The 24,161-nt window shown below is 36.2% G+C and overlaps 3 protein-coding genes and 1 long non-coding RNA gene across 4 annotated transcripts; all 4 read left to right on the forward strand.

The window, feature by feature from the left end:
- Positions 1-606: 606 nt before the first annotated feature.
- LOC111411676 lies at positions 607-4,332 on the forward strand. Its single transcript, XR_002705873.1, has 2 exons — positions 607-1,173; positions 1,981-4,332. It is a non-coding gene; the product is annotated as an uncharacterized LOC111411676 (long non-coding RNA).
- Positions 4,333-5,926: 1,594 nt separating this feature from the next.
- LOC111411675 (ATP synthase subunit O, mitochondrial-like) lies at positions 5,927-8,485 on the forward strand. Its single transcript, XM_023042229.1, has 4 exons — positions 5,927-6,200; positions 7,271-7,383; positions 7,905-7,991; positions 8,076-8,485. Exons 1-4 carry the CDS (start codon positions 5,969-5,971, stop codon positions 8,199-8,201), a joined length of 558 nt encoding a protein of 185 aa, XP_022897997.1. The 5' UTR covers positions 5,927-5,968; the 3' UTR covers positions 8,202-8,485.
- Positions 8,486-11,535: 3,050 nt separating this feature from the next.
- On the forward strand, positions 11,536-13,551 carry LOC111411677 (transcription factor MYB83-like). Its single transcript, XM_023042230.1, has 2 exons — positions 11,536-12,007; positions 12,488-13,551. The coding sequence occupies exons 1-2, from the start codon at positions 11,715-11,717 to the stop codon at positions 13,128-13,130; spliced, it is 936 nt and encodes a 311-aa protein (XP_022897998.1). The 5' UTR covers positions 11,536-11,714; the 3' UTR covers positions 13,131-13,551.
- Positions 13,552-22,025: 8,474 nt separating this feature from the next.
- On the forward strand, positions 22,026-22,659 carry LOC111412921. Its single transcript, XM_023043787.1, has 2 exons — positions 22,026-22,447; positions 22,497-22,659. Exons 1-2 carry the CDS (start codon positions 22,026-22,028, stop codon positions 22,657-22,659), a joined length of 585 nt encoding a protein of 194 aa, XP_022899555.1.
- Positions 22,660-24,161: the final 1,502 nt, after the last annotated feature.

Consider the following 24,161-nt stretch of genomic DNA (forward strand, 5'->3'; position numbering starts at 1 on the left):
CAAGTAGGAAAAGAGTTTCAACGAAAACAAAAAACTGCAACGGAGGCCCCCGAATTATCACTATGCGACCGCATAGAAGGATTCTATGCGGTCGCATAGACCAATAAATTTTCCCCCAACATTTCCTGCAACCATCTATGCGACCGCATAGATGGTTACACTATGCGGTCGCATAGATATAACCAACTATGTAGTCCTTACATTTTGGTCCCTGAACTTTCCTTGTTGCTTCTCTTGACTTCTTTCTTCGATTTCTTCATCTTTTCAACAAATGTTATCTTCCAATTGATGATTGACACCATCGAATCTCTTGCCACTCATTTGGCTCATCTTTTGAGTATTTGCGCTTTAGTCCTCCAACTTTTAACTGTCTTCATTTCAGTCCCTCTTCGATTCTTTCTTCCTCCACTTGTTTTGCTTTGTCCTTGAGTTCATACTCGGCATGTTTTTACCCTCGTTTTGCATTTAGCTCAACTTCTCAATATTTGCACCTTTGGTCCTCGAACTATCACTTTGTTGAGTTTTGGTCCTTCTTCGACTCTTTTCTCCTGAATTTCACAATTTCCATTGAAATACCTACATTGCATGAATTTAATAAGATTAAGCTACAATTCAACCATTTTATCCATGTTTAAGTCATGTTTGTGAACCAAATAAGTGTGTAAAAACATACTTATCATAGAACTTGGTGCGGTCGCATGGTTGAAGATGTTGCTGTCTTTCGAGTTTCGGTAGCCACCTGTGCGACTGCATGTCTGCGACACGGTGCGGTCGCATGGAGTTGTGGTTTGGTCTCTTTTTCGGCTACTTGAATCACTTTGTTTCATAGGCTTCCGGATTTCGACCCCAACACGAAAGTTGTCACTTAGCTTATGGACTTCAACATAGTATGCTCCGTGCCTCGATCCATCAATTGTGCCACCCGTATTAGCTTGACGAAGACCCGAACTTGGTTTTGGTTTCTTCTAATCAAACTCCAATGCATTGATTCGTTTTGGCGAAACCCGTATCACATCAAGTGGAATTGCAACCCCCATTATGGCAGGCGATGTGAAAAGGGATAACTTGGGTGTTGGTGCTCACAATCTTGGTGAGGTTCTTCCCGAGGACGATATTGATGAGTAGTATAAAAAGCGAATGATGCTTGGTTACAAACAAATACCAAATTCTATGGTATGGTTTTCACTTTTTGCTTTATTTATTAATGCTCGACGAGTTTTTTATTTTTCAACAAGTCACTAAATTATTTTTCAACTGGTATTTCATTTATCATTGTTAAATATTGGAAATAAGATTGCAGAGTGTCTTTTATGGATTACTATGTTTCTCTTTGATTGCTTCTTGCATAACAATCCACGAAAAGTATATTACTAAGATCCCGTCTGGTTTGAACATTTCGAGTATTCATATCGAAGCAGCTGGGATTTGTGTTATGTTTGGTATGCTGATCCAATTTGACCGTTTATCGATGGAATGATATTTTTCATTTTTATGGCAAATATTCTTTATTACTTTAGATTTTCTGTGTTTTCTTGCCTCGTAATAAATAATAGTTACATATCTTAATCCTCGAAGGAGGAAAATGTTCGGGCTTGATGCAGCTGAATAAATGCTGGTTTTCTGTACAATAACGACACTTCGTACGATTTGTACAATAGGGCATGTTCAGCCAATTATGATTACTTTTAATTTTGTTATATATTTTAAGAGGAAATTGGGCCCCATGCGTCCTAAATGAGAGAGTTTTGAAAAGAATAATGCTATAGCATTGGTTGTGTTAGAGCATTGGATGTGTGATATGTTCAATTAAAGGTGAAATTATGTGATTTAGTTAATGTAATTGGTGCTATTACCTAGATTGGTATTAAATACTAGTGGTGCTAAATAGAACGACTCTTTTGAAAATGTGTACTCATTTTGAAACAAACTTAAAACATATTCTACACTTGCCTATAATGTTGAACTCTTTATTTTGTACAGATTAAACCATACTTCTCTCGAGGGACTTGGCTGATTTGGCGTTCAATGTTCATTTACACTATTTTATTTTTTTTGGGTAAATAATTATGTATAGATCAAAAATTGAGTATGACTATTCTTGGCATACCAGGGCTAACGAAACAAACATTTCAAAGATGAAATGACCCAAAGTAAGAGAATCAAAATGGATCTAACATTACATACTTCAGTTGATCGGGAATATGACTTGTTGAATCCTGTTTCTAACTTCCAGAAGATATGAGCAAGGAATTCCCTTTCTTCTTGTTAAGACCTGAGGTTCAATTTTAAAAGTTCAATATTGTTAAGGAAAGTAGCTCAATTCTTTTTAATTTGGTCTATATTTTCTTCTTTATTCGATGTCGAATTTTATCCCTTAACATGTTTCTGCAAAATGGTAGCTTGTTTTGTGTAGACCAATTTTGACATTCGTATGTTCATTTTTTGAGTCTTAATTTGATTGAATAGCTCGTTTGAGCTTAATGAACTTTGATATTATGTTAAGATTTAGAGTACTATCTTAAAAGGTCAACCTTGTTAAGAAGAGTAGTCAAATTCTTTTTAAGTTGATCTATGTTTTCATCTTTATTCGATGTGAGACTTTACCTCTTTAACATTTCCTATCTTTCTTCTTTGATTTGGTAGGCTTTTCTTCAAGTTTCCCTTTGAGTTTCTCATTGGGGAACTGTCCAAATTGGGGATTTCAATGTCTGCAACCCCCTGATCAACTCATGCTTGATTAAGGTTGGTTAAGATCAGTTTGATCCCCCTTACCCATTTTCGCATTTTGCTGGACAGAATCCAAATCATTAGAGTTTGAAACCAGACCCTGCTCCTTAGATTTATTATTTCCCTTCTTTTTCTTGGCCCATTCAAGGAGGGGAACATGATCATGCAGTCCCAGCTGCACAAATCCCCTTGCTCCAAGCTGTTTCACACAATTCGGTTTGCCTGCAATCGAGTTTCGGCATTGTTCTGGGTATCATTCACCACGTCAACCTTTTTTGCAGTAAGGTGGTGGCTATAGTTGGATGTTGTTTTTGGTATTGTAGCCATCCGTCGAATGGCTCCCAAGCATTTTACAAACCGTGCAAAACTTTGGCATATTCTCAAACTCTTGCACATGACAACCTACCTTTAGTAGATGTAAGTACATGTACATCTGTAGCAATTGGTTTTCCAACCTTAGAAGTAATCCTTCTTGAGGCATTGGGATTCCAACAATCCAATGGTAATCTGGGTTACGTGATTCCTACTGGCATCGTACTAATTTCCTTATCGTCAAACTCAAAACATCGGGGCATGGTATGGAGCGTCAATGGCCCATTAAAAATGGAGTACAGTCCCCCACTAAGAACCTGTTCTCGAGCAGCCTAATTTTCGAATTTCAAAACAAGCCACCCACCACTGTGTATAAAGTACTGATACTTGATTTTCCATTCATCACACATCTTAAGGAAAGCTGTTTATTCAAGAAACCTGCCACCAACGTGCCCAACAAGGCAGTAGCCCCAAGAAGATTCAATATCATCTACATCCAAGAACCCCAACACAACTTCCTCCGGCAGATTATCAAACATTTGAAGCTGTAATCCCTTACCTTGATTTCTGTTATCTTTAAGAAGATTAATCCAAGAGGTTCTAGGCGGATCTGTTTGTTTTTCTTGGGTAGAAATGGAGGGTTCAACAGTTGACTGTCCATCAGTTGTGTCTGCTGACTGTCCATCAGTTGTGTTTGTAACTTCATGTTCAGTGTCTCCCTCATCAAAATCTTCGTCGTCCTCTTCAGATTCTTCAAATTCTGTGTCTTCCTCTCCAAGTGTATTATGATTTAAACTCCTTCCAAAACACTTTTGCAGAATTTTGGACAGTACTTATTAAAGGAATGACTTCATTTTCCTTGTATTGTTGCTTTTATCCTATATGTACTGATCTATGGTTCAAGAAGGTGAATATGGTGTTTGTAAATCAAAATTGACCAATAGAAAACTTCTTGTCGTTGAACCTTCAAGCTTGTGATCAATGTTGATGAACATCCTTATATATTGGTGAAACGAAATCAAATTGGTGAATTTGATTTAGTTGACCATATTGAAATAAAATTAAATTGGGTGATCAATGTGATGCTAAGTATAAGTTTAGTGGTTATTGGTGAATTTAACATTTTTGTTAATTCATCATAATATAGAAGGGGTCAGACCGGCAAAGTCCAAACATAACTCGTGTCACTTACGAACCTAGGTAGCACATTTCTCTCATGCACTCTAGGTCATAACGTGTATCGGTGCAGCTGCCTTCTATTTTTCTCTCCCTTCCTGATCTTAGACAACTAAAGAAAGAAGAAAAACGATATACACGGGAAACAAAACCAAATCGAAACCCTAGACATTGGGAAATGGCAATGGCAGGGCGATTAAGATCGGGTCTTCCATACCTTCGCCGAGTCCTCACCGCCGACACTATCTCATCCGTCGCCTCCCAGAGATCCGCCGCACCGAAATCCCTCCTCCGACCTTTCACCAATACCGAGGTAATAGAATACAGCAAAAAATAAAAAAAATCGTTTAAGCACAGATCAATAAATATCCAGGAGGAAAAGAGACATGGTTTTTGTTTGCAATTTTTACTTTTTCTCGTTTTTATCTGATCTTCTGAGCTATTTTGGATTTGGGGAAAATCTGATTTAATATTTCAAAGAAGAATTATAGTAAATAGCTGATATATACATTTCTTATCAAATATAGCTTTTGTAGCAGGTAACTCTTTTGATAAATGCTACAGTAATGCAGCAAGAGATTTGATAACTCTCCTTGATAACGCAATAACTTTTCTATTATAAGTATCATCTGTAGAAATTTTCATCTAGTTGTTTGTTGAGAGCGGAGAAGAAATTAGGAAGAGCTGGACAATTTTGATATATGGAAAAATGCAATTTTGGAATATGGAACAGCGAAGGCTTCAGTAAGAAAATTTTGAAAGATGCCAAATGGAAGCTAACCATCATTTAAAATTTTCTTATCGAATGCCTTCACTTTTCATAACCCAGTTCTCCTTCCTTATTTTTTTCTCTGGATTATGAGGTTTCTCCATAAAACCATGTAAAATTTCTTCAAATAAGTCTTGTAATTGAAGAGGTATTGCTTGTTCCTTTACTTGGAGCGTACTTGGGAAGTGTTCATAAACGGTTTAAATTATAAATAAATAGAAATAATTGGAGCATAAGTGGGTAGTACTTGTAAGTCTTTCAAAGCGTGTGGATAAAAAAGTGATTTGAGTGTTATAAACATGAGCCAAACATAGGCTTAAAGAGAGTTGTTGCATTGATTAAGATAACTGATGGGAATTCAAGGGTTCAGAATGGAGGTTTTTTAAATCGAAACCTATTCCCTTGAATTTCTTCTCCACTCGTCCTAGTCGTAGAGGGACAACTCTCACAAGTCACTCTCGGTCGAGTTGTCAAGTTGCTGGTTGAGTAAAGGGACCAACTCTACAGGTTGTCCAACTTGTCAGGTGATTGAGGCGACCTGCAATGTTGACTGACGGAAGGCTTCTGAAATGCATCAAATAAACATTTTTTTACATGAATAGAACATTATTTTGACCAAAAAAAAAAAAAAAAAAAAAAAAAAAAAAAAAAAACTTTTGGGGTTTTTTTTTTTTTTTTTTTTTTTGTAGGCCCATACATAAATATAGTAGAATCAAAGATGTTAAAATGAACTTGTGACCATACTAGAGTGATAAATTAAAATTGATGATATATCTAACGATTGATGGTGTAAGCAAATGAGGATAATTCAAGAACGACTTTTATTGTCAAGATATGTCTTGCATATACCGAAACTATGCCACATTTTGCATTCGTATCATATTTTTTTCAAATATATATATTATTTTTCTTATTCTTGTAATCTCATCTTCATTTCTGAGATAGGAGGGTTAATATGTTGATATTCTGTAGGTTCCTGTGACAATGTTTGGTGTGTCTGGAAACTATGCTTCAGCTTTGTACATTGCAGCAGTTAAAGCTAATGTGTTGGACAAGGTCGAATCAGAGCTCATTGGCCTTGTTGAGGCTTCAAAGAAAAGTCCTACATTTTCTCAGTTTATGAAAGATTTATCAGTAACTGCTGATGTTAGAAAGAAGGCCATAAATGAAATTAGCACTCAAGCTAAATTTTCAGATATCACGAAGAACTTCTTGGGTACAAGAATAGCTTCTTGTTACCTATGAGTGTGTATTCTCAAATTGGAAATAAATTAATATCATGTTTCATCTTCTGATTTAGAAAATGTCTATTTTCACGGGTTGGTGGTATTAAGAGCTATGTAGCTTTCATCCCATGACAGGTTGTTATTGGTTAGTTGTTCAATTAGTAAACTGGTTGAACTTTTACATAGTTGCAGGTATCTGAAAAACTTGGTTATTTCGTAAGAATTGCATCATACTGCATGCATTTTACTAAAAAACCTCATCACTTACCCAATCTCATACATAGCTATGAGCGAACCTATAGGACTGGACTGGTTCCGCCAGGTAACATGCCTTAGCCTATTACTATCTTGATTAGAGCGATTTGAAAAGGATTTCAGTGCGCTTGTTGTCATCGCATTTTGAATTTATTGGCTATTGACTTGGTTGTCTCATGCACAGATTCAAGGTACTCGAGTTCTTGTTGGAATTAAATATGAATGGGTGTGGTTTATTATGTTTCAATTACCAAAAGTTGCTTTCTGCAAGTGTTTTGTGCTTGTGGCATTTTCTATCACAGTTATTTTTTTCGGAGCATGAGGATTTATTATTGAAAATCTCATATTCATGTTCTTCTACAGAAAACGTTGGAAGTACTTAAAAGGCATTCTGTTTTGATTTTCACTGGAAATCTATAATTGGAAAGAGCTTAATCCTGGTTTCTGATTCTTCTGACCTTTGGTGCATTTCATTCTTTTCATGTTTCTAGAAGAAAAAGAACAAACTTGAAACTGAGATTCCATGGTTTTGCTCAGCAAGCAGGATTTTATAGCTTGTTTATGATGCTAATAGTTACCAAAAAGTAGTATGATTGAATTACTGATATGGTTTCACCATGCAAATTATCATGTGAATAATTTTTATTATACCATCCATATCCACAGATTTTACACATCCCTTGCTTGTTTGCTTGCACAATCCTATTTGAATTATTTCATTTCTGGTTAATGATAATTAATACTTCTGATGCACTGTTGTGTTATCGAATATGTGCCCTTCGTGATTGACTCTTGTTTGTACCAGCTGTTGTAGCTGAATATGGGAGGCTAGCACATTTAGAGCGTATGGCTCAGAGATTTACTGAGTTGACCATGGCACACAAGGGAGAAGTTAAAGTCATTGTAACATCTGTGATTGTAAGTTCATCTACTTGGATTGCGAATTCTTTTTACATACTACCAAAATGGATTATTACATGAACTGTATATTTCTGGGCATAGTTCACTTTCTCCCGTGCTTTCTTCAAAATGTATTAATTGGTTCTGATATTGGCAGAAAAGATATTTCTGTTTTATAAATTTGAAACTGTTTAAAAAAAATGTACCTGCATGAAAGCTAAGAGAAATTTATGACCTTCAAAAATTTCTGAAATTGGCAGAAAAAGCAACATACCTGAAACCCCTCATTGCTCAGGGGCCTATATGTGAAATGAGATTCGGGGATTGAACTTTTTTTTTTTTTTTTAAACCTTTTGCACAAACTGATATAAGTTAATCAGTTAATTTTTAACCGTTTTAAGTAATACATGTCGATCTATCTTGTTTGGTAATAGAAGAACTCATGCTAATGTGGGAAAAATACGGGAGTTTTGATTCGTAGCTTTCATTAATATCTACTTGCATTTTAATCTTTTTTACACTGTCACTCGTCTCTGCAGCCTCTACCTCAAGAAGAAGAGAAAGAGCTGAAAGAAACATTGCAGGATATGATTGGTCAGGGGAAGAAGGTTAAGGTTGAACAGAAGGTACGACCTATTGTTTAACGAATATAATCCCATTTCTCGTGGAGCTATGAATGAAACATTCCTAATTTTCCTCTGTGCTTGCAGATTGATGCCAGCATTCTTGGTGGGCTTGTGGTGGAATTTGGACAAAAAGTTTTCGATATGTCCATAAAGACTAGGGCGCGCCAGATGGAGCGATTTCTGCGGGAACCTGTCAACTTGGACAGCTAAATGGACAAAATCAACAAAATCAAGTATGTTTATTTGGATAAATAACTAAGAGCTACTTGGCTGCCCCAGTTTCATTTCACAATGTTTTCCCGTTGCATTCAAATAAAAGCTGCCTGTTTTTTCTCTTATTTTCTCATGTTGCTAAACTTAGACGAGATCAGATATCGTTTCACGACGATTCTGTCGGTTACACTGTATTCCCATATTATATAATTTTCTACATTTTCTAACTCTAGCTTGAGGTATTGGAATATATTTTCAAAAAGCTTTTGGCGTTGGATAAATTTCGTATGACTCTGAGATTTTGGATTTGCTGGAAGCAAGAATTGATCCAGACTACAATAATTGAATTAATGCTGTGTTTCTAACGTCGCTCTGAATTTTGCCATACTCCTGGTTAAATTGGCCAGATTACTGTTTTGTCTGGTTTTCGTTTGTGTTTGTGCTCGAGTAACTTGTTTTATGCTTTCTGGGCAAGACTACAGGGTACAATCCACAAGTTTGTAGTTCTTACCTCGCTAGCCAAAGTCCAAACCAATTTATTTGGTGATCCTTATAGATTTTACTTCGATGATCAAAAATTTACTTTACTATCACCGTCGCGGCCCCACCCTCTTAGGTGAAAAAACACCCAAGCTAATGAAGAAAGAACATAAAGATTATTGTAATTCAGAAGAGAGTATGTTCTATTTGCAAGTTTCTTTTCAGCAATGCACCCAATGCTGAATTACACAGCAAGCAAAATTTGAACTAATTGTTTTTCCTTATATTAACTAAAAAGATTCATATGAGAAACATGCAAATTTCTGCAATTTCTTGTTTTTCCTTATATTCACTAATTGTTTTTAGCCTTTGTTTGAGCCCCATTTGAAAAACTAGATTTTGTAATGATAATTTTTTGAAGAATGTGTGGTTAGAAAAATGTTATAAAAATTGTTGAAAAGTAGGAAAAATGTTTTGAATTTACGTGTAGTGTTATTTTATGAAAAAAAGTATAGTTGAAATTAAGTTTTGAGAAAAATAAATTTTGAAATAATGGGGCTCAGACAAGAGCTTAGCTTGGCAACCGAGCCGAGTGGCTCACCCATGAGCCTAATTTTCGTTCATGGACTTGTAAAATAATGGGAACTAAAGAATTAATTTTTTTTTAAGATTAAAAGAAAAAATCTTGGGCTCATGGGCTCGACTCGTGAGCTCACGAGCTCGTGGGTCGAGCTAAGATTGACCCTTGAGCACAAGTTGAGTTCAAGATCTTGTCACTTTGACAAGCTGAGCTCGTGGGTAGATGGGTCGAGCCGACTCGACCCACTATCACCCCTATAGGGATGGCAACGGGGCGGCACCCTGCCCCGTCTAGCCCAAATCCTGCCTCGCCATATATGGCGTGGGGGGCGGGTGGGGGCAAGGCGGGGATGAGACAACTTTTTGTCTTGTTTATTATTTTTACTTTTTTTACATTTTCAAAGTTTCGAGTTATATTATTATTAGATAATAAAATACAAATTCAAAATGGATTTTTAGCGGGTGAATTGTCTGGAAATAAAATTATTTTTAATCTTTTTTTTCTCTTAAAGGGGCGGGGCTAGCCCCGTCAACCCGTTCGGGTCGGGACGGGGTGGATTTCTTTGTCATCATTACACACCTATTAGCCTTCGTTTGGCTTCCATTTTTGGAAATGAAAATATGTGGAATAGTATTTTTTGAAAAATGAGTGGTTGAAAAAGAAGGAAAAAAATTTCAAGATACGTGTAATATTATTTTAGGGAAGATTGTGTGATTGAAAATAGGAGAGAAAAAAATTAAATGTAACGGGGCTTATATGATGTCAAAAGTGAAAAGTCACCGTCCTTGTTAGCTAAAGGGGAGAATGATGTGTCCAATGGGAACACGGTTCAAACATCGATTTTTTTCATTCAATTTTTATATCTTTTTAAATGAAATCTTATTTAGAAAATTAAATATTAAAAAAAAAAAAAAAGGAATGTAAATAGCAATATTCTAAACCTTACCTTGCCTCTCGAGATCCCGATAAGGTGATGAGGACAATATTTTAAGGAATTTGCTACAATGACGTGGAGTGTATTTGCCCCTCACATGGGGGGCGTGTCCCATGCATTTATTGGGTGTGGGACCGGACCCCCATGTGAGGGGTGGCCGGGTGGGTAATCCATAATTAATATAGTGTTAAATGTACAATTTCATGCATCAGATACTCGATGTTGAGTAAAGTGTAGTAAGTTATTTTGTGTGTGTAAAAGTAAAACGTTGAGCAACATGAACTCGGCCGAGTAACTATAAATTATATTAATATATATCGATACTATCACATTTTGCAGATACTTTTTTCACATGTCGTTTTGTATTAGGCTCGAGTGTATCTCAAATTGCTATCCGATCCAGCAAAATTTTGGCCAAGATTAGAATTTTCGAGATGCCACATCAGCATTAGTGGGTCCATCTTAGCCACGTGTACACATTTGGCCATCGGTACAACAAGACTTATATGCATGTATTTCTCTCGTCTAGTTTATTGGGTGTTTTACACTGTAAGCATTGCACTGGAAGAGACACAGATTTAAGGATATCTGTGGACAGATAATTTGCTTAAAAATGTGGTTAACTTTAAGATATCCTTGCAATTAATGTCGCTCTCCATGTCTGGATCGACAGAGATGTATCTTGCCATGCTTAGCTTATCTTGTTATAGGGGCGGACCCACATGGGTTCATGTGGGGTCAAACGACCTCACAATTTTTTGGATTTTTTTCCTTGCTTAAAACGTAATTTTCTGTCAAAGTAACGAGTCAACCCAATTAATTTCCCTAATCCAATGCCCAAAAAGTCCAAACCCAAATTCTATTGTAGTAGCATATAGTTTTATTTTCGTTAATGATACGTTGTTTGAAAAAAATTTCATTTTTGACCCCACTGTTCAAACTGTCTGAGTCCGGCCCTAGGGATAGGTGTGTCGAGAGAGAGAGAGAGAAGGCTTTGTGCGGTTGTAAACTAAAAACCGTGCTGCATTCTCAGGGCCACATATTAAATACAGGTTATACGAATAATAACGACTCTCGATAAATTTCAAATCAATTCTGTAAATCTTTTCTTTGTTCTGTTTGATTAACTAATATCGTGAGACATATAACACATGATGATAGTTGTGATCAATTCATTGCTCTTCCAACTCTTTTTACGATATTGCGTTACTCTTACAAATGAAAAATTATTATTTAGCAATTGTTTTAATATTGATGGAATAAAAAACTGAATGGAGAGGGACCTTCAAGTGGGAGGAAGAAAGGGGCAGTTGGTCTTTGTCTTTTTTTGATTCACTTTTCTTCACTCACAAGCTAATTATGTGTGCTAGAAATTGGACATGTATTTTGCTTCCACTTCACATAATCCCTCTAACCCTTTCTTTTTCTCATCATGTTCATCTATATACCTTCATCATTAGAGTCGCAACAAGAAATTTAAGTAAAAGTTCATTGGAAACCTCATTTGAGATTAATAATGAGGAAGCCTACGCCAGATTCAGTGATTAGGGACAAAGGGAATCACAAGAACAAGATCAAATTTAGGAAGGGATTGTGGTCACCGGAAGAAGACGAGAAGCTGATGAATTACATGTTAATAAATGGACAAGGGTGTTGGAGTGATATAGCTAGAAATGCAGGATTGCAGAGGTGTGGCAAGAGTTGTCGCCTTCGTTGGATTAATTATTTGAGACCTGACCTTAAGCGCGGTGCAATTTCCCCACAAGAAGAAGAACTAATCCTTCATTTGCATTCCGTTCTTGGCAATAGGTACTCTCTCTCTCTCTCTGTATATAATTTTTTTGATTCTATGCTTCCATGATGAGTTTTCTGTTGAACCAACAATTCTAAAAGCTTAAGCAGTCTTAGAGATGGCAAATGTATTAATTTAAATATTTTCTTAATTCATCGTCGTTCTTCATGTGCTTTCAATTAGATGTCAGAGTAGACAAAACACTCACGCGTTCAATTTTTTCCACTATATCCATACGTGAAATTGTGCATGTACATATTGAGCCTACAGCGAGCACTTGTGCTGAACATAAAATTCTATATAAATATATTTGTCTCATGTCTCGAAGTGGCTTTCAGATGAGGTGATTTAACATTCTCATAGCTTCAAATGACCTTAACTGATAGCAATGAACTTGAGTTGGGGAATATGAGTCGAAGCAATAGCTAGAATATTACTAGTAGAAAATCTTTCAGAGAGATGAAGTTGATCAAGTATTCATGTTTAATGTGCACCAGGTGGTCTCAAATTGCTGCACGTCTTCCAGGGAGAACAGACAACAAAATTAAGAATTTTTGGAATTCTTCAATACAGAAGAGGTTGAAAAATAATAATCTCACTTCAACAACATTCTCTCCAAACAAATGCAGTACTGTCTCAATATCAGATACTGTTACAGGAGGAATGATAATGCCTTTGCACGACTACTCATATAACGTTGTAAACACATGCATAGATTCATCTTCTTCGAGCAGCCATTTCAACCCTTTTCCGCCAGTTGACAACAGTTTCGACGCAAATGGTTCATCTGTAGTAGTTTCATTAAACTTGCCGACATATGTGACACATTTTGGTACTGCAACAGGAAATCGAGGGGGATTAGAGGATTATGGAGTGACGGAACAGTGTTTAATGGGGTTCGAAAATGGCATTTGTGTTCCTTTCGAGGTTGACGACATTAATAATGGCGTCATGAGTAGTAATTATGTCTTTGACAAGAAAAAGGTCATTAATAATAACTTGAATAATACTGAAAGCATGAAATTAGAGGATATGGTTGGGTTTGGAAATCATTGGCAAGGAGAAAACTTCGAAGTTGGAGAATTAGATTGGGAGCGTTTGTTGGCTAATATCAAGTCTTTACCTTATCTTGATTTCTAAGTTCAATAATCTCTCTCTTTCTGAATAAATGTTGAGACACTTCTTGAGTTTTGGTGGATCAAATTGTGAATATATAAGTGAAGAAGAAATAAAGGTACTGTCAATTCAGCGAAAGATAATTAAGATTTTCTTTTGTCCATTAAGCTCATTCCTCTTTATTCGCCAAAATTTGTTCCTAAGATCTCTCTTTCATCGCCAACCAGTGCATCTCATTTGTCCATTCCTAAGTCGAACTAAGCGACCACTCAGCTCTTTGTCAGCAGCCAACAGCAGTTTCAAGATGATTGCTGATCTATTTCACATTTTTTCTTGTAATTCATAGTTTCGTCATGTGAATGTCTTTGGTTCACGAGGAAACAATGATAAGTGTATTTTATATACTTATTCGAGACTTTAAAATAAAGATATTTGATGGTTCTTTTTACAAATTATATCCTAAATTGTTGTTTCTTATTTTTAATAGGTAAATTCTATGAATGAAAAAGGAATTGAAGGAATGAAGCAAAAAAAGGGCGAAATCCAAAAGTTGGGGGCCAAGTTGTAAAAATTCAATAGTTGATTCGGACCATGAATCAAAGATTGAAATGTTTGGAGGTCAAATTGAATAATTTAGGAAGTGAAGGACTTGAATTGAACCAAAGAATACATGGTTTGCAAGAATAAAATGCCTCAAGGCCTGAAATTTATTGTATGGAAAGATCGAGGACTTGATAGGTAATTCAAACTTTGTGGCTAGGGAGCCTAGGGTTGAATATATATATATATAGAGAGAGAGAGAATTGAAGGGCATTAATTGATGGAAGAGATGCACAGGAATTGAGGAGAGATTCAGGCATTATTATACAATTTACACACATATTTGAGGAGCTGTCTATTGTTGAAATTAAACATATATATACGCATAGAAAACTTGCTAATTGAGAGAGGAGAAAATTTGACTCTACTTTGCAGTCAATTATTGTGGCTCCAATACGCACAGAATTGAGAGGGAAAAATTTGGGAATCAAATTGCTGAAGCTTATTAATTACACACACGAAATTGGAGCTGAGATATCAACACAAAAAATGGGCAGCTTGGAGTCCTTTGGAAAGTCAAATATTACAGGCAACCAATATCATATACATACACGTGCAGAGAAGGAGGCAGTGGACGGTTGGAGAGAAATTGAAAACTAATTACGTTCTGTCAATTAATCTAGTGATGTCTTTCATAATTCCTTGTTTTTCCTCTATTAATATGCGTAGCTAAATATAATAATAGAGCGAACAATGTAACTGATTTGGGACTTTTATTTCTTTTATTTGAGATTATTGTTCTTTTATATTTTATGTGTGAATTTTAATTATGTTTTTAATACTTTGAATTTTCTGGCCAATTATTCAATGATTTCGTAAATAATAATTATGTAGAGATGTGGATTCTTGTTTAGACCACATATTAAAATTCGTTAAATTAATATAACGTGTAGAGATACCTATATTAATTGCTGGGGTCCTATAGAAATTCTTAGAACTGTAAATTCGTTTAATTAAATTTAATTTGCATAGAGATATGTAATTGAACTAATTAAATAGGCTCAACGAGAATTTGAAAGGGGTAAGTTGAATACAATAAAAGAATTCGACCGAACATTATTTTAATTTTATGAATCTCGATATTAGAAATAAAGGTGACCAATAGGTGAAGTTGTTCTACCATAATCTCCATTTATTATTTGAATTCTCACTAATTTTCTGTTTCATTCCCGAGATTTTTAGTAGTTAGATTTAAAAATCACAGTCAATCAAATTTATTATTTATTTATTTATTTATATTCATCAAATAGGAGTTAGGAATAATAAATTGAGTACTAAAGTATAGTCTTCGTGGGAACGATAATTCGGACTCAAAAGATCCACTTTATTACTTGTTACGATCCGTCAACGAGAACAACGAGCTGATACCAACACGGTTAGTGACAAGGTGGAGAGTATGTATAGATTACAGAAAGCTAAACAATGCAACCAGAAAGGATCATTTTCCATTGCCATTCATTGATCAGATGTTGGAGAGGTTGGCCGATCATTCTCATTACTGCTTTCTGGACGGATATTTTGGGTACAATCAGATAGTTATTGCTCTAGAAGACCAGGAGAAAACAATATTTACATGTCTCTATGGAACTTTTGCGTTTAGAAGGATGCCTTTTGGTTTACGCAATGCACTCGCAACTTTTCAACGGTGCATGTTGGCCATATTCTCTGACATGATGGAAAAATACATCGAGGTATTTATGGATGATTTTCTGTGTTTGGAGATTCATTTGATAATTGCTTGGAGGTCAAATCGAATAATTTAGGAAGTGAAGGACTTGAATTGAACTAAAGAATACATGCGTTGCAAAAATAAAATGGCTCAAGGACTAAAATTTATTGTATGGAAAGATCGAGGACTTGATGGGTAATATAGTATTAAAGGCTTTGAATGAGAGTTAAACTTTGTGGCTAAGGTTGAATATATATATATACACAAAATTGAGGTTGAATTTTCAGAGACACACGGAAATCAGAGCAACAAAATTAATTGGAGGGCGGTTGGGATTTGTTTTCTGCCATTAAATTTACACGCACGAAAAATTGAAGGAGAGAGAGAGAGAGGGAACACAACAGATTCAATTTTACAAACTATTCACGTTTCCTCAATTAATCTGGTGATGTCTTTCATAAATTCTTGTTTCTCTCTCAATAATATGCATAGTTAAATTTAATTTTAGGGTGAACAATGTAATCTATTTGGGACCTTTATTTCTTTTATTTGAGATTTTTGTTCTTTTACATTTTATGTGTGAATGTTAATTATGTTTTTAATATTTTGAATTTTCTGGCCAATTATTCAATGATTTCGTGAATAATAATTACGTAGAGATGCGGATTCTTGTTTAGACCACATATTAAAATTCGGTAAATTAATATAACGTATAGAGATACATATATTAATTGCTGCGGTCCAATAGAAATTCGTAGAGATACATATATTAATTGCTGCGGTCCTATAGAAATTCTTAGAACTGTTATTTCTTTTAGTTAAATTTAATTTGAATAAAGATATGGAATTGAATTAATTAAATAGGTTCAACGAGAACTCGAGAGGGATAAGTTGAATACAATAGAAGAATTCGACCGAAAATTACTTTAGTTTTATGAATCTCGATATTAGAAATAAAGGTGACCAATAGGTGAATTTGTTCCGCCCTAGCTAATCCCCATTTATTAATTGAATTCTCACTAATTTTCTGTTGTATTCACGAAATTTCTAGTAGTTAGATTTAAAAATCACATTTAATCATTATTTATTTATTTATTTTCATTAAATAGAAGTTAGGAATAATAAATTGAGTACTAAAGTATAGTTCTTGTGGGAACGATAATCCGGACTCAAAAGATCCACTTTACTACTTGTTACGATCCGTCCACTTGCAAGATAAAATCGACAACAAGTTTTTGGCGCCGTTGCCGGGGACTATTATTTTTAGTCTTAATTAATTAATTTTATTTTATTTTTCTATCTTATTTTTAATTGTTATTTGATTTGCTTATTTTATTTTATTTACAGAAAACTGTGTTCGTTGTATGCTCCGTGCCCAAGGCGACGATCTTGAACCGTTTGATTTAGAAATAGAACGTATCTTCAGACGAAGACACAGGCAACACAAACAAAATCAGCAACATCAAATGGCTGATAATCTAAACAATCCTAACCCTATACAGCCAATTGGACAAATGGCCGCGAGAGCTCAACAGCAAGAGCAAACGGAAGCAAATGAAGGGGACTTGCCAATTTCTATATTTTTGACGCCTATAGCAGAACCCGCGCAGTCCAGCATAGTATATCCAAATTTTGGGGTAAACAACTTCCAGATACGGGCTGATTGGATTAATTTGATGAGCAACACTCTGCAATTCTACAGGTTATCCCATGAGAATCCAAACACACATATCTCAAGGTTTCTCAGGAATTGCCAGAATTGTCATGCTCCTGGGGTTAACGAGGACGCCATCAAGCTGCGATTATTCCCATATACACTGAGAGATGCAGCATTGGAATGACTGGATGTCGAACCGAATAGAAGTATTACCACATGGGAGGAACTGACTAGAAAATTCTGCAATAAGTTTTTTCCACCAGCTAAGGTAGCAAAAATCAGACTGAAAATTCAAAATTTTCAACAGAGAGATGAGGAGAGCTATCACGAGGCATGGAACAAATTTAAGGAGTTGATGAGGAAGTATCCAAATCATGGATGGACTATTGGAAATCAAGTGCAGTATTTCTACACGGGACTTTCACTACTGTCCAAATCTCAAGTGGATTCCTCTGCAGGTGGATCGATCATAGGGAAATCAGTGCAACAATGTATGGATCTATTTGAGTTGATTGTTGCTATTCATTTTATGTTTTCATCAGAAAGAGTGGTGCCTCCAAAAGTAGCGGGAATACACGAATTAGACAGCACAGCATCTACCAACACCCAAATAGCAGCATTGAGAAAACAAGCAGAGTTATTGGTGAAGTCACAAACAATAGGAGCACATGCAGTGGTAGCTGGCCCATCTTGCGAAAACTGTGGCGCAAATCACCTAACAGAAAATTGCACATCTATGGGCTTACCGGAGGAACAAGTCAACTTTATTCAAAATGGCTCTCGAAATTTTAATCCCTTTTCACAAACATATAACATAGGATGGAGACAACACTCAAACTTCAGATGGTCGGATAATCAGCAAGGGAACAGTTCAAACAATGCACAATAGGAGAAAAAACCAAGTTTGGAAGAGATGTTCAACCATTACATGCACAAGACAGACAAGGTGTTCCAGCAGATTGACACTAACTTTCAGAATCAGCAAGCATCCATTAAGAAGCTGGAAACTTAAATTGGTCAGATTGCTCAACAGCTTGCAGAACGCCCACAAGGGACATTGCCAGGCAACACGATGGTCAATCCAAAAGAGCATGTGCAAGCTATTACAACTAGAAGTGGAGTGCAACTTTCAGAGATACATGTAAAGAGACCAGACAGAAAAGACAAAGAAGTAATGGGTAAAGAGGCTGGGACAGAAGTAGAGTATGAACAACCAACTAATGAGGAGAATAAAAGGAAAGAAACACCCACAGTGAGAGCACCTTGCCCCGTGAAAGCTTATGTGCCACCAATTTCCTTCCCTCAAAGGTCACAGAGAAAGAAGTTGGTGATGAGTATAATTCACTCATTAAACTAAAGCTTCTAAATCACGTTTTTTGATGTGTTCTTGGGCATTTTTGAACGTTTTGATGTGTGTGTTCGTGTTGTTTTGCAGTTTGGATAACTCTCGAGAAAATACCACTATTGGGAGCCTGTGATGAGGAAAAATGATGATCAATGAAATGGAGCATGAATAAGAAAGTATTGAATAAGATTGGAGTGGAAAATGGGCTTGGAAAACAAGGTTACCTAGTTGATGGAAACATCTATAGGGATTGAGAATTATGTCGAGAATACGGTGAAATCACTCCCTAGACATTACATAATTTTGATTTAGTTTTTAGAAATTGCCTCCCTTTTATTGCACTATTTAATTCATTGACGTTAGTTTAGTATTCAAGCATTAACTTAACACTCGATTGTCTAGATAAAGTAAACGCGGACACAATTATAGTACTCAGTGGAAGTCGAATATCAATTCCTGTGGGTTCGACACTTTTCAATTCTTTAATATACTACAAAACTTGACACCGTCCGCTTGCGGTATAAAATCACATTATATAAAATGCGTGGCAGTTGGACAAGCAGTTTGCCAAGTTTGTAGAGATTTTCAAGAAACTGTACATCAATATTCTGTTTGCAAATGCAATAGCCCAAATGTCCAGTTATGCAAAATTCTTGAAGGAGATCCTATCTAACAAAAGGAAGCTGGAAGAACATGAGACATTCTGCTTGAACGAGGAGTGCAGTGCAATTCTATTGAAAAAGCTACCTCCTAAACTAAAAGACCCAGGGAGCTTTACGATACCTTGCACAATTGGTTCTAATTATTTTGAACATTCTTTATGCGATTTAGGTGTCAGCGTTAATTTAATGCCTTTCTTTGTTTACAGGCCTCTTGGATCGGGAGAAGTAAAACCTACAACAATCTCATTGCAACTGGCTGATAGATAAATCAAACGATCGAAGAGGATTATTGAAGATGTGCTAGTCAAAGTTGATAAATTCATTTTTCCAGCTGACTTCATCATTTTAGACGTGGAGGAAGATTCAAACATCCCTCTAATCTTGGGAAGACCTTTCTTAGCTACCGGAAGTGCGCTGATTGATGTTTACAATGGAAAGATGATTCTTCGGGTGGACAATGAGCAAGTCATATTCAACATGTTCAAGACGATGAAACATCTACTGACTTCAGACACTTGTTGTCAAGTAGATGTTCTTGAAGAGTTGGTGGTAGATACATTTGAAACAGAGCATCAAATAGTTCTTTATGAAGCAGAAATTGCACAATCAGAAGCAACAAACGTAGGAAAAGCTGAATGTGTTGTCAACTTCGTTGAGCAACCAATACGAAGAAGACATTGACAGTATGAATATCTTGGTGACAACCCTTCACCCCCAGTACCTTCAGTAGAAAAGGCACCTGCTCTTAAACTAAAGCCCTTGCCTTCACACCTTCGTTATGCATATTTGGGAGAATCTACAACATTTCCAGTAATCATTGCAAATGACATGACAATGGAAGAGAAAAATAAATTGTTGGAGGTACTCAAGCAGCACAAAATAGCTATTGGATGGACAATAGCTGACATAAGAGGAATAAGTCCAACTCTTTGTATGCATAAGATTTTAATGGTGGACGGGTCAAAGCCATCAGTGGAAGGACAACACAGATTAAATCCAACCTTGAAAGAAGTAGTGCGAAAAGAAATGCTAAAATTGTTGGATGCAAGTATTATCTATTCAATCTCTGATAGTTCATGAGTGAGTCCAGTGCATGTTATGCCAAAAAAGGGTGGAATCATGGTGGAGAAGAATGAGAACAATGAGCTGATACCAACATGGTTAGTGACAGGGTGGAGTGTATAGATTACAGAAAGCTAAACAATGCAACCATAAAGGATCATTTTCCATTGTCATTCATTGATCAGATGTCGGAGAGGTTGGTCGGTCATTCTCATTACTGCTTTCTGGACGGATATTTTGGGTACAATCAGATAGTTATTGCTCCAGAAGACCAGGAGAAAACAACCTTCACATGTCCCTATGGAACTTTTGCATTTAAAAGGATGCCTTTTGGTTTATGCAATGCACCCGCTACCTTTCAAAGGTGCATGATGGCCATATTCTCTGACATGGTGGAAAAATACATCGAGGTATTCATGGATGATTTTTTTGTGTTTGGAGATTCATTTGATGACTGCTTGGATCGGTTGGCTCTTGTATTGCAAAGATGTGAAGATAAGAACCTAGTGCTAAATTGGGACAAATGCCATTTCATGGTAAAAGAGGGGATAGTGCTGGGCCACAGGATTTCGTCAAAGGGCATTGAAGTTGACAAAGTCAAGATACAAGTGATTGAAAAATTGCAGCCTCCTAATTCAGTTAAGGGGATCAGAAGCTTCTTAAGACATGCAAGGTTTTACAGAAGGTTCATTCAAGAGTTCTCAAAAATTACAAAACCCCTGTGTAATCTACTGGAGAAGGATGTGCCATTTCACTTTTCTGATGAATGCTTAAATGCCTTTAATACTTTGAAAGAAAAGATAACTTCTGCACAAGTGATAGTAGCACCTGATTGGGATAAACCTTTTGAACTTATGTGTGATGCTAGTGAGTTTGCTGTGGGAGTGGTGCTTGGCCAACGTAAACGAAAAGTGTTATATGTAATCTACTATGCCAGCAAAACCTTGACAGATGCTCAGATCGATTATGCAACAACGAAAAAAGAGATGCTAGCAGTGGTCTTTGCCTTCGACATATTTCGTTCCTATCCGATTGGTTCAAAGGTGATAGTCTACACTGACCGTGCAGCATTGAAATATCTGTTTGAGAAGAAGGACGCTAAACTTAGTCTGATTCGATGGGTTATGTTACTGCAAGAGTTTGACTTTGAAATTCGTGACAAAAAAGGGTACAGAAAATCAGGTAGCAGATCATTTATTAAGGCTAGAGCAACTGCATGATTCAAATGATGTGGATATTAATGAGGTCTTCCCAGATGAGCAGTTATTACAGATAGAAAATGCTTCGTGGTATGCAGACATTGTTAATTACTTAGCTAGTAGCTATATGGATCCTAATCTCACCTATCAGCAGCAGAAGAAGAAGTTGCTTCATGAAGCGAAATTCTATTATTGGGATGATCCAAATTTATACAGAAGATGAACATACCAGATCATTAGGAGATGTGTGCCAGAGGATGAGATGAAACCTATCCTTTCACGGGTTCATGCTTCGGCTTATGGAGGACACTTTGGCCCTACTAAAACAGCAGCAAAGGTGTTTCAATGTGGTTTCTTTTGGCCTACACCGTTCAAGGATTGCCATAGTTTCTGCAGGTCTTGCGATAAATGTCAGAGAACACGTAACATATCAACGCGTCATGAAATGCCACTTAACAACATTTTGGAGGTGGAAATATTTGATGTTTGGGGGGTTGATTTTATAGGTCCTTTTCCACCATCTTATAACAATCGGTACATCCTAGTGGCATTGGATTATGTCTCTAAATGGGTAGAAGCTAAAGCCTTGCCTACAAATGACGCAAGGGTGGTGGTGGACCTCATAAAGAAACACATCTTTAACTACTATGGATCACCTAGGGCCATAATAAGTGATGGTGGAACTCATTTCCGCAATCGATTATTCTAGGTAGTGCTACATAAGTATGAGGTACAACATTGAATTGCCACTCCTTACCACCCTTAGACAAGTGGAAACCTCGAACAGACATTTGAAAAGAATTCTGGAGCTCACTGTGGATGCATTTCGCAAGGATTGGTCAAAAAAATTAGGAGATGCTTTATGGGCATATCGCACTGCTTACAAGACATCTATTGGGATGTCCCCATATCGACTAGTCTTTGGAAAAGCATGCCACCTACCAGTGGAGTTTGAACATAAAGCATACTGGGCATTGAAACAGCTAAACATGGACCTCGAAAACGCTGGAGAAACAAGAATACTGCAGCTACATGAATTGGAAGAACTCAGAAGAGAAGCATATGAGATGCAGGTATCTATAAGGAAAGGACGAAGCAGTGGCATGACAAAAATATCAGGCAAAGGATTTTTAGAGTGGGAGATCAAGTGCTTTCATACAATTCTAGACTTAAACTGTTTCCAAGTTGAAATCTAGATGGTCCGGCCCTTCTACGGTCTCTCAAGTGTTTCTCCATGACACAGTTGAATTACACCATCCAACAAAAGGAAACTTCAAAGTAAATGACCAACGTATCAAGCACTACGTGAAAGATTTTCCCACCGCTAAAGAGAGCATTGACCTAGCTGTACCAGAATAATAGCAGCACAAAGTCCAGCTAATGACTTAAAATAAGCGCTTATTGGGAGGCAACCTAATTTTCAATTTTTTTTATTTTACTTTTTGTATTGCATAGCATATAGTTTTGTTTTGTTTACTAGTTTGCATTAGATTTAGGCATGTTTCAATTTTTAGGAGTCATCACCCATATCCCTTCCGTCCTTAGGCCCTTGAATTTATTGTTGGTTATTTTGATTATTTGAGTTAAGTAACCCTTGTTCCCTATCTTTAATTTGTCAAATTTGATTTTTCAGGAACATGACGTCGTGGAACACTCAAACCAACATAGATCTAAGGGAAAGCATGATGAAGAATATTATCCAGTCATCTCACATTGTGCCTCACACATTCAACAGAAAAATTTGGGGAGAACCTTCTTTTTTTTCTTCCCTACCCCCTTTATGTGTTTATTTATGCTTTATGACATTGATGACAATGTCAGTTTTAAGTTTGGGGTGAAAAAATTTTTAGTTTTAGTTTTTTTTTTTATGTTTTTGTGTGTTTGCTAAAAAAAAAAAATCGAAAATTTAAAAGAAAAAAAAAAAACCTTTTGTTTAGTTGTGTGCTTTTGTGGGTTAGACAGTCTGGCAGATCATGATGATTTAATTTGAGATTTGGTGTTGACTTATGAACTGTGGATAGGATGCATACTAGACTAATTGAGGCTCAACCTTGCAAAATTTGATATTACAAGCGCACTATAATTGAGTTTGACATTATGATTAAATGAGTTGTTTCTTGCTTTGGATAGGTTGATCTAGTTGGACATAGATGGTTTACCTAAACCATATTAAATTATTTATTCTTAGACCAAATTTAGCATAATTTGGGGGTGACTTTACAGTTGTAAGAAGATGCGGATGTGAATGTGAATTCCATGTGTAAAAACTTATGTGTGGATTATCTTAGGCTAACATGATAAAACTCTGCGAAAGTTTTAAGTTAGAGGTCGGTTTGTTTGAATAAGTGTGTGATAAAGGACATTACACTAATCAAGGCATATACATTTGAAAATTTTAAACTTTTCTCTGAAACCTTTATGACTCGAGTAATTAAGTCTGTAAAAGTATTTTAAAACCTGTGCCCAAAAGTCGTCTGACTTGGGAGTTATCGGCCTAAAACTCGTTACAAGGGTCATTTAGAAAGCAATTAGAGACGAAGTTGTACTTGAAAAAAAAAATTCTCTTCGAAGCCTTTTTGACTCGGGTCAGTAAGTTTGTAAGGGCATTTAAAAATTTGGTGCCCTAAAATCATCTGGTTTGGGAGTCATCGCCTAAAGCCTGCTACAGGGGTCATCTCGAAAGTTTAATGTAGAGAATATATATATATACACACACACACACACACACACACACTCGTGAAAAATAGAAAAAACAAGTGCATGAAAAGAGCTAAAGCACTAAATATCTTGGTTAAACCCTAACACTTATTTGAGGGAATTCGACTTTTGATGCAAGATAATTAGCTAGTTGAGTCTTGGTG

The sequence above is a fragment of the Olea europaea genome, chromosome 16 (genome assembly GCF_002742605.1).
Source record: "Olea europaea var. sylvestris chromosome 16, O_europaea_v1, whole genome shotgun sequence".
Lineage (NCBI taxonomy): Eukaryota > Viridiplantae > Streptophyta > Magnoliopsida > Lamiales > Oleaceae > Olea > Olea europaea.

What these genes read in the sequence shown, in the direction of transcription:
- LOC111412921 (XM_023043787.1), top strand. Translation starts at nt 22,026, where the DNA reads ATGAGGTACAACATTGAATTGCCACTCCTTACCACCCTTAGACAAGTG. An exon ending in TTTTTAGAGTGGGAGATCAA is followed by an intron (nt 22,448 to 22,496) that starts GTGCTTTCATAC and finishes GTTGAAATCTAG; the next exon opens with ATGGTCCGGCCCTTCTACGG.
- LOC111411677 (XM_023042230.1), top strand. Translation starts at nt 11,715, where the DNA reads ATGAGGAAGCCTACGCCAGATTCAGTGATTAGGGACAAAGGGAATCAC. An exon ending in CATTCCGTTCTTGGCAATAG is followed by an intron (nt 12,008 to 12,487) that starts GTACTCTCTCTC and finishes AATGTGCACCAG; the next exon opens with GTGGTCTCAAATTGCTGCAC.
- LOC111411675 (XM_023042229.1), top strand. Translation starts at nt 5,969, where the DNA reads ATGTTTGGTGTGTCTGGAAACTATGCTTCAGCTTTGTACATTGCAGCA. An exon ending in TATCACGAAGAACTTCTTGG is followed by an intron (nt 6,201 to 7,270) that starts GTACAAGAATAG and finishes TGTTTGTACCAG; the next exon opens with CTGTTGTAGCTGAATATGGG. An exon ending in TCATTGTAACATCTGTGATT is followed by an intron (nt 7,384 to 7,904) that starts GTAAGTTCATCT and finishes TCGTCTCTGCAG; the next exon opens with CCTCTACCTCAAGAAGAAGA.